The sequence below is a fragment of the Ascaphus truei genome, chromosome 14, assembly GCF_040206685.1.
Source record: "Ascaphus truei isolate aAscTru1 chromosome 14, aAscTru1.hap1, whole genome shotgun sequence".
In the NCBI taxonomy this organism is placed as follows: domain Eukaryota; kingdom Metazoa; phylum Chordata; class Amphibia; order Anura; family Ascaphidae; genus Ascaphus; species Ascaphus truei.
Window position 1 is genome coordinate 57,029,184 of NC_134496.1, and position 9,786 is coordinate 57,038,969.

At 45.0% G+C, this 9,786-nt stretch overlaps 1 protein-coding gene across 1 annotated transcript; it reads right to left on the bottom strand.

The window, feature by feature from the left end:
- Positions 1-2,622: 2,622 nt before the first annotated feature.
- On the bottom strand, positions 2,623-8,876 carry LOC142466213 (uncharacterized). Its single transcript, XM_075571118.1, has 2 exons — positions 8,159-8,876; positions 2,623-6,123 (listed from the first exon to the last, which is right to left on the bottom strand). Exons 1-2 carry the CDS (start codon positions 8,159-8,161, stop codon positions 4,483-4,485), a joined length of 1,644 nt encoding a protein of 547 aa, XP_075427233.1. The 5' UTR covers positions 8,162-8,876; the 3' UTR covers positions 2,623-4,482.
- Between the last annotated feature and the right edge of the window lie 910 nt (positions 8,877-9,786).

The following is a 9,786-nucleotide window of genomic DNA, read 5'->3' on the forward strand; positions in this document are numbered from 1 at the left end:
GCTTAAGACTTGTAAATACAGAGACAAACTCAAAACGCAAGCAATGATGTAATGTGCGCTACATACAGACAGCGCCACGCAAATACTCGCAAGAGAACAGCCACAGTGTGGAGTTGAACAGGAGTGAAACAAGTGGACAACACCTCCTGGCCCTGAATCCTGGATTTTGAACTACCCAGGAAAGGAGGACATTATCCATCCCAGACTGCGCACCTCAGCGCGTTACTATTGCTGCCGCCATTACTGTTTTTATTTGCTGTGACCTCACTTCTTTCAAATTACGCACCTCCTTCCACCAGCCTCAGTATGTCTCTAACTCTATTCACATATCTCCATCTCTCCTTCCTTCACCACTGCTCAGTTCACATGAACTCCTCTCTTACCTGCGTCCTCTGACACCACACAGCTAGATCCCCTGCACTAAATCCCACCCCTACAAATCAGCCTCACACATTCTCTTTCTTTCCATGCTTCTCCTCCTGTCAGGAACCGGCGTTCTCCTCGCTTCCCACACAGAGCACCCTCTCTCCGCAGGGAGCCCCTAGACCCACAAAACAATCCTGCCTTACCGGCCTCCACGGCTCCTCGCCCCTGCCGCCGTCGCAGGATCACTCACCTCGGCGATTCCTCTGCTCAGCACCGGGCGCGCCCACGCCCTCCTACACGCACGCCAGCCTCAGACGTTATGTGCATGCATTCCCAGCTTACAGAGCACACGCCTAACAGAACACTTTTAACCACTGCTCCTGCAGTGAGGCGTCGCCCCCAAGCATCACACAGTTCCATGCAAATCAAGGATTACACTCAGCTGGGCTGTAACACCTCCCTCCTATCAGGGAAGACTCCTTGCAGTCCTCCAGGCCTGGCCCCTTTTCCCATTGGCCTGCCCAGCTTTATTATGCCTGTGCTTCCCATCACTCGTCGCTCGACATAGTGTCTGTATGGAAGCATTTGACTATTCTCTCAGTGACTCCTCAGGTATTGACGCGGATTGGACGACTACCCCCTCTGGCTCTCGACTTCGGCTCTACTTGGACTTCGTGACTTCTGGCATCCCTGTAACACGGCTTATACCTTCGACCATCCGCAACTCTCCTATCCCTGATCTTGGCAACGGCAATAACTACTCCTCCTCTACTACCGGTACCGGCAAGTATTGTCTTCCTTACTATACCTGGCCTGGCAACACTAACACCACACTCCGGACGCGCTCCCTTTGCTGCGGGTGCGTGTATCCCTACGTCCCACCTCAGCACAGGGGACGGGTCTGGTCTGCGGGCAGCACCGGCGTAACACCTCCTTACTTCTGGGGATATCTCTCCCAATCCTGGTCCCTGCCTTATTTCTGTATGCTCTCATCCTCACCTCCCACATCCAACTTCTACTCTTTCTGGTGTCAACCCCTCCAACCTCATACCCATCCCCTGCCACCCTCCCTCCTCTCTCCCTTTCTCCTGTGCCCTTTGGAATGCTCGCTCCCTCTCTAACAAGTTCCTCTCTGTGCATGACTTCTTTCTCTCTCACTCCCTGCTTCTCTTTGCTATAACTGAGACCCGGCTCACTCAGTCTGACTCTGCTCTGGAAGCTGCCCTCTCCTATGGTGGCCTGTCCTTCTCCCACACTCCGCGCACTGATGGCAGGGGTGGATGCGTGGGGCTCCTGCTCTCCTCTCTCTGCCGTTACCGAACCCTTCCTATTCCTTCCTCTCTTGCTTTTCCCTCCATTGAGGCTCACATTGTCCAGATCTTCTCTCCTCTCCCTGTCCACGTGGCGGTCATCTATCGCCCACCTACCTCTACTCATCCCCCTTCTGCCTTTCTCTCTCACTTTGAATCCTGGCTCTCTTTCTTCCTCTCCTCAGACTCCCATGTTCTTCTCCTTGGGGACTTCAACTGCCACATTGATGACCCCTCTCTCCCTTGGGCTTCCCGCTTTCTCTCTCTAACCTCTTCTTTGGGCCTTCAACAGTGGACTGCAGCCAGCACCCACAAGGAATGGCCACTACCTAGATCTGGTTTTCACTAAAAACTTCTCTCTCTCTGATTTCTCCATTTCCTCTCTCTGACCATCACCTCATCTCATTTCCTCTCTCTCGCTTCTCCCCCTCTCCATCTCCATCAACCCCTCGTTTCTGCAGAGACCTGCGCTCTATTAACCTACCAGCCTTTGATTCCACTTAATGCTCCTCTCTCTCCTCTCTCAGTTCTGCTACAGACCCTGACTGACTGCCCCACACCTCTGGAATGCGCTTCCCCTCAATACCCGACTAGCACCCTCTCTATCCACCTTTAAGACCCACCTTAAGACACACTTGCTTAAAGAAGCATAAGAATGGCACTGTGACTAATACTATACATGATACATAAAGCTTGGCCCCCTGCAGACGCACTTACCTGAATTCCCTCCTCCTGTCTCTGTACGTTCTCCCTACCTACCAATTAGACTGTAAGCTCCTCGGGGCGGGGACTCCTCTTCCACAATGTTACTTTTATGTCTGAAGCACTTATTCCCATAATCTGTTATTTGTATTATTTGTTATTTATATGATTGTCAAGTGTAGTTCTAATGGGAATGGCTATGTACATTAATGGCGTTATATAAATAAAGACATACATACATACATACATTTTACTACTTTTATTAAGAGAAATATAGCAATTTCATTTTTCCATGTGTGCGTAAATATTATACAAACTGCAAATCCATACATATTACACATTACACATAAACACTATATACTTAGATATGGCAGAGCAGTATCAGGAAATAGTTACATGAGTCATCCAACATAGCAACAAGTGGATTCATCTACTTACTTATTTTTATGACTGTCAAACAGTCTTATCACCAAACAACTTTATATAAAGATTGTAAAAACTCACATTTTTGTTTACCATGAAAATGTAAAGTTTTGTTTTATATGTGTATGTGTATGTGTATGTGTATGTGTATGTGTATGTGTAGGTATCAGTACCGTGTTAGCCGAGCTTCAATAATCAAAAAAGAAATAAACGATACCGTTCTGTGGCTAACGAAATGCTTTTATTTGTGCGAGCTTTCGAGATACACTGATCTCTTCTTCCGTCGGTGTTACAATGAATAAAGCAAGCAACGGGTATACTTAAAAACAGTGTCTCTTGGAATGTTATCTGTGCTCGTCCCTCCCCGTGTGTGGATGTGATTTATGGCTAGAGGTGTTAAATGGTTCCTGAAAGAAAGTGATGTAAGAGTGTGTGTGTATCTGTGTGAATATAAATGAATGGAGAGCCCACAGTGTATACAGTGCTTTACAAAAGGTGTGTGTGGAGTGGGAGTTAATATAAAAGGTGTGGAAATGTGGGGGGAAGAGAGGGGTGAGAGTAGGGGGGGAGTGGAGGGGGAGAAGAGGGAAAGGGGAGAGGTGGGTGAAGGGGAGATGGGGAAGAGAAGTGGGGGGCAGTGATTTTAACTACAAACCAAATAAAAGCCAAATAATAATTACTTTAGCAGAAGCTATACAAGCTATAGAAGAAATATTACTTTGTTGCCAGTAACAAAGTTACTGTTAGAGAGAGAGAGAGAGAGAGAGAGAGAGAGAGAGAGAATACAGCGAGAGAGAGAATACAGCGATAGAGAGAATACAGCGAGAATACAGTATGGCTGCCATGCTATGAGAGAAAGAGAGAGAGAGAGAGCATACAGTATGGCTGCAGTGAGAGAGAGAGAGCATACAGTATGGCTGCCATGCTATGAGAGAGAGAGAGAGAGAGAGAGCATACAGTATGGCTGCAGTGAGAGAGAGAGAGCATACAGTATGGCTGCCATGCTACGAGAGAGAGAGAGAGAGAGAGAGAGAGAGAGACAGCATACAGTATGGCTGCCTGCTATGTGAGAGAGAGAGAGAGAGAGAGAGAGAGACAGCATACAGTATGGCTGCCGTGCTGTGTGTGAGGAGAGGAGCAGCTGGAGCTTGCACCAGGAGAGGTATTTACTGTTAGCAGTTTTTTAATTTGGCAGTTTTTTTATTTCAAATTCTCAGCTTTCCCCCTGTATCTCCTGCATGTCCTGTATCTCCTGCATGTCCTGTATCTCCTGCATGTCCTGTATCTCCTGCATGTCCTGTATCTCCTGCATGTCCTGTATCTCCTGCATGTCCTGTATCTCCTGCATGTCCTGTATCTCCTGCATGTCCTGTATCTCCTGCATGTCCTGCATGTCCTGAAAGCTGGATTAGCAAGTTGCCAAAAATTCCGAGCATCATGCCCGGAATTCTAACCAATCAGAGAGCAGGGATTTCAATATTGCCTGGAATTTTACAGCTTTAGCCTTAATATATTGCATGAGTTTGGGTAGATACTTCCTATTTCAATAAGCTTTGATTAAAACCTTTACCTAAAGCCTATAATTAAGGTAAAGATCTGGCCCCTTTTTTTGTTGTTTTTCTATATATATCTTGTAAATAATATTCATTTAGACATGTCACATCCATGTCATGGTAATTCCCTATGTGGTAGTGATGGTGACATTAACTTTGGTGATCGCACAGTGAGGCTGGTTTAACCAGCGATTACTAGCACTGTGATTGAATGCTTCACTTTGTGACTCCTGCAGTATGGAGACCTGAACATTTATACTGCTGCACACCATTAACTCACAGCTTAGGCCCATGGTACCATTGGTGGTTGAGTAATAGGTACATGGGCTCACAGGGACGTTCTCAACATCAGGAACAGTTGAGGCCTTTCCTTTAACTGTTATGAAAGAGGGAATTTCGGTAATGATGTTTGTTAGGGGACAACCCAACTCTTGCTTTTTTAACAGTGAGATGGTCTTTCCCTGGAGAGGCTGAGGCGTTGCACAATATATTTCAGAAACCTGGATCAAATCTTGGTTTTCTTTTATCCATTTCATTAGATAGTTCAGGTGACAGTCACACACCCAAGGGTTACTATGAAGGCCCAAAGAAACCATGTTGTAAAGTGGATTAAGTATTCCCTCTGGAAGCATGGTCAGCTTGTTGTGATAGAGTGTGATGGTGTGCAGTGTGTCCATATTGTTAAATAGATCATTATCAAGGAAACTTAGGGTGTTATTTCCAAGGTAAAGGTGTGTGAGTGATTCGAGTCCATTCAAAGTATTTTTTTGTAGCTCTACAATCTGGTTGCTAGACAAGACTAGTTTCTGAACATTGACCAAGTTGGAAAAAATGCCTTCTGGAATAGCTGACAGCCGGTTCTGATCCATTGACAGCATGATTAAATTGGGCATTGCATCAAAGAGGCCAACAGGAAGATCTTCAAGCTGGTTTCTTCCTAGAGTTAGCACGGTGAGGTTGGACAAAGTGGAAAAAACTTGATTGGACAGAACTTGAATGGAGTTGCACATCAGACTTAATTTCTTTAAGGAGTTTAGATTTTGGAAAATGTTACTCGGAATCTCTGTGAAAAGATTCCCATTTAAAAAAAGCTCAGCAAGTTCTCCAAGGTTATCAAATGTGCCAGGGGTGAGCTTAGAGATTCGGTTGTTGTTCATCTTCAGGACTTTAAGATGTCTGAGGGGGCTAAAAAGATGTACAGGAATCTCACTGATTTTGTTGGAAGCAAGATTAAGTTCCAGTAGATTCTTTAAATTAAAAAACACCCCACTGCGGATAATGGAAATGTTGTTTCCTTGTAAAGCAAGGATTTCCAAACTGCTGGAATGTCGAAAGAGTCCATATTGAAGCACGTTAATATTATTATATGTGATAATGAGTTTCCGAAGTTCTGTCAATGTATTAAATAGCCTAGAATCTAACTCTGATATTGGGTTTCCTGTTATTTCCAAGTCTGTAAGATGAGGGAGCCAGTAAAATGCCAAACATTGTATATATTGTATCTTATTGTTCAGGAAAACCAATTTTTTTAAACCACTGTGCCCCCTGAAGATGGTGTTGCCCACGCTTACTATGGAGGTCTCCAAAAACATCAGTTCACTGGCATTGATTGGGATGTCATTGGGAATTTCTGCCATTGACTCATTTGAGCAGAAAACCTTCACTTCATTGAAGCAGTCACACGAAGAAGGGCAGCTTTGGGCAAACCAAGTATGAGTCGCAAGCCAAGCACAGAGGAGAACGTCCCCCACCGACAACAAGTTCCCCAACTGAAAAATAAACCGGTTCATAATCACAACTCATACACAGAAACACAGTGCTCACCACCCACCTCTAAAGAGATATTATTCCCATCAAATCATTCCAAGGCCTCAGTTGCTTGTAGTCTAAACACATCACTGAGAAAAATGTAACAAAGAATCATCACGTAGCGATGGGTAAGAGGTTTCCCCAATCCCAAATGACCCAGTAGCGTCCAGAACTAGTTAGATGTTAGATCATTGATGCCAAATGATTTGTATGAGTAATAATAGCCCATTATGGGGGATGGTGGGTGAAAACTAAATATAAGAAAAAGAAAAGAACACAATCTTCAAGGGGAAAACATCAATACTGTAATGAAGGACATGGGTTTTCCGAGAGCGTATAATATATATGTGTAACCAGGTCACCTGATGGCTACTATTGTGCCCTGTACTGGCAGTAAACCCTGGTACAATCAGGTTGCCAGTAGTTGATATGGGGTTTTCCCCCTCCGAGGAGCTGCACTTGAGTGACAGCGGGAGGCAGTGACATCCGGCCTGGGCATGACCAATCATAAGACAGACCTGGCGCCCTCCTCCTGGCTGTACTTAAGGGCAGTACCGCCCAAATTCAGCAGTGCCTCTACCCAATTGAGAGGGGCAGGTCACACAGCCAAGAGCCTAATTATTGGTCCTACTCGGGTCCTCTTCCCTCCTGGGGAGAGTGAGTGAGTACCATACCTCTGCCTCTGTTAGAGGGATGGGGAAGAGCTAGGACGGCTGCGGGTGCCCTTGGCCTGTAGTGACGGTCCAGGGACCATCCTTCAGTCGTAGCTGAGAGTTACTGCATCGGGCAGAAGCCTGCTTGTTACTGTGCTGTACAGTGAGGACAATAAACCGTTCCTGTTATATACCTCCTGCCTGGTGCGTGACCTTACTGGGGGGAGAGGTAATATTCTACCGTGGGAGATCACCTTCAGTTCCTGGAGCCTATGGCAGATGGAGGCGCTGCACTGCTAAAGAGATATGTAGGGTATGAACCCCAAAAGCCTGTTCCTGTGTCCCCACTACCACCGGCAGACGACTCGGCCCTCCTGTTACCAGCAGGTATCATGCACCACACGACCAGTAATGGCCAAATCTCCCACCGGGTGCGGGAATCACTGTTACATATGTATATACAGGCAGTCCTCGGTTATCCGACACAATGTGTTACTCAAAATGGCGTTGTAAAGCGAAACGTAGTAAAGCGAAACACGTTTTCCCATAGGAACACTGTTTAAATGAAAGGTTCCGTTCCTGAAGGCATTTTTAACACTAAAATACACCAAATATTTTATGCAGGCAATAAGATATGCAGCACCCACATAAATTATATAGTGTATATACTGTATTATATATATAATATAACATAATAAATAATATATTATATAGTATAATATTATATAGCATAATATTATATATATATATATATATATACATGTAGAGGTATCAGTACCGTGTTAGCCGAGCTTCTATAATCAAAAAATAAATAGATGATACCGTTCTGTGGCTAACGAAATGCTTTTATTTGTGCGAGCTTTCGAGATACACTGATCTCTTCTTCCGGCGATGTTACAATGAATGAAGAGACACTGTTTTTAAGTTTTCCTTGCTTCATTCATTGTAACATCGCCGGAAGAAGAGATCAGTGTATCTCGAAAGCTCGCACAAATAAAAGCATTTCGTTAGCCACAGAACGGTATCATCTATTTATTTTTTGATTATATATATATATATATATATATACGCTCTTACGTCGCTTTGCAATGTTGTTTATGTGTATGTGTATGTATAAGAGCGTTGGATAAGCTGTTTTGGCGTTGTAAAATGAATATAGGTATGCATTGCATAGTGTTGGATAAGCCATTCATTGTAAAGCGAAGCGTTGTAAAACGAGGACTGCCTGTATACACACACACACACTATGGTGTGTGGGCGTGTGTGTGTTATGGATGCATGTATATCCTGAAATTGAATAAACCACTCACTGTGTAAGAAAATACAAAGGATACAGACTTACCATTGCAGATTCACAATCAGAGTCTAATCAGCCTTTTTATCACACTCCGAGGCACTGAATTCCTCAGAGGACAATGATTTGCGGATACTATTGTGTCCGGCAGGATCTGACCGAGCAGTTTGTAGTGGGTGGGGTGACAGACGCCAGAACAGCTATCACTTCTCGCTTTTTGTTTTCCTTATTTCTATCTTTTAACAAAAAACAAAACAAAAAAAACCTCTTCTGCTTGAGATTTTCAAACATTGGTAACAAGTGGTTACAAATTATCCTAATCCAGCTACATTGTTAATTTTATAAAAGACCACTTTGGCAGCCAAGGGGTTAAAAACAGGCCCATTAAAACAAATGGGATATTCTTCTTTGGCAAATGTAGCCAAGCATTTTTACCCCAGTTTTGCAGCTGGGAGACAGGTGTCTAAATCTGGACAAAGCTCTCACTGTTCAAGAGAGGACAAATCAAATGAGAGCTACTATGCCAGACTGACTGGTCACCACCAGCCTATGAATTCAGGATCAAGACTAGTTGTCTGACTTGCAGGAACGTATTAAGCAGCAGCGCAATTAGAGCAAGTCTAAAACAAACTACATCTCATCATTTTGATTCGGCCTCAATGGAGCAAAGCGCTTTGTCAGTTTGGCTCCGCTTTGTGAGTTTGGCTCCGCTTTGTGAGTTTGGCTCCGCTTTGTGAGTTTGGCTCCGCTTTGTCAGTTTGGCTCCGCTTTGTGAGTTTGGCTCCGCTTTGTCAGTTTGGCTCCGCTTTGTCAGTTTGGCTCCGCTTTGTCAGTTTGGCTCCGCTTTGTGAGTTTGGCTCCGCTTTGTGAGTTTGGCTCCGCTTTGTGAGTTTGGCTCCGCTTTGTCAGTTTGGCTCCGCTTTGTGAGTTTGGCTCCGCTTTGTCAGTTTGACTCCGCTTTGTCAGTTTGGCTCCGCTTTGTGAGTTTGGCTCCGCTTTGTGAGTTTGGCTCCGCTTTGTCAGTTTGGCTCCGCTTTGTGAGTTTGGCTCCGCTTTGTGAGTTTGGCTCCGCTTTGTGAGTTTGGCTCCGCTTTGTGAGTTTGGCTCCGCTTTGTGAGTTTGGCTCCGCTTTGTGAGTTTGGCTCCGCTTTGTGAGTTTGGCTCCGCTTTGTCAGTTAGTGATTTGGGAGCAGTTAGGAAAGGGGTTGCTTGAAGTAACTGGAATAAGATGCATCACAATTAGAGTGTAAGCTCTTTGGAGCAGGGGCTCCTTTTCCTAAATGTCACTTTCATGTATGAAGCGCTTCTTCCCATTATGTGTTTTGTATTATTTGTTATATATATGATTGCCACGTGTATTACAGCTGTGACGCGCTGTGTACATTAATGGCGCTATATAAATGAAGACACACAAACACACATCACATTTTGTGACAATACAATGGAGCGAGCAGGGTTCCATCAATTAAATCTGCCACATGTGAGGTGACATTCTCCTTCCCATCAGATGGAACATCCGACTCTCCTCCCACCCCACAGGGAGCAGCTGTCAGGCTGGACCAACCCCCCCCCCACACCCCCCCCCCTCCACACACACACACACACACACACACACACACACACACACACACACACACACACACACACACACACACACACACACACACACACACACA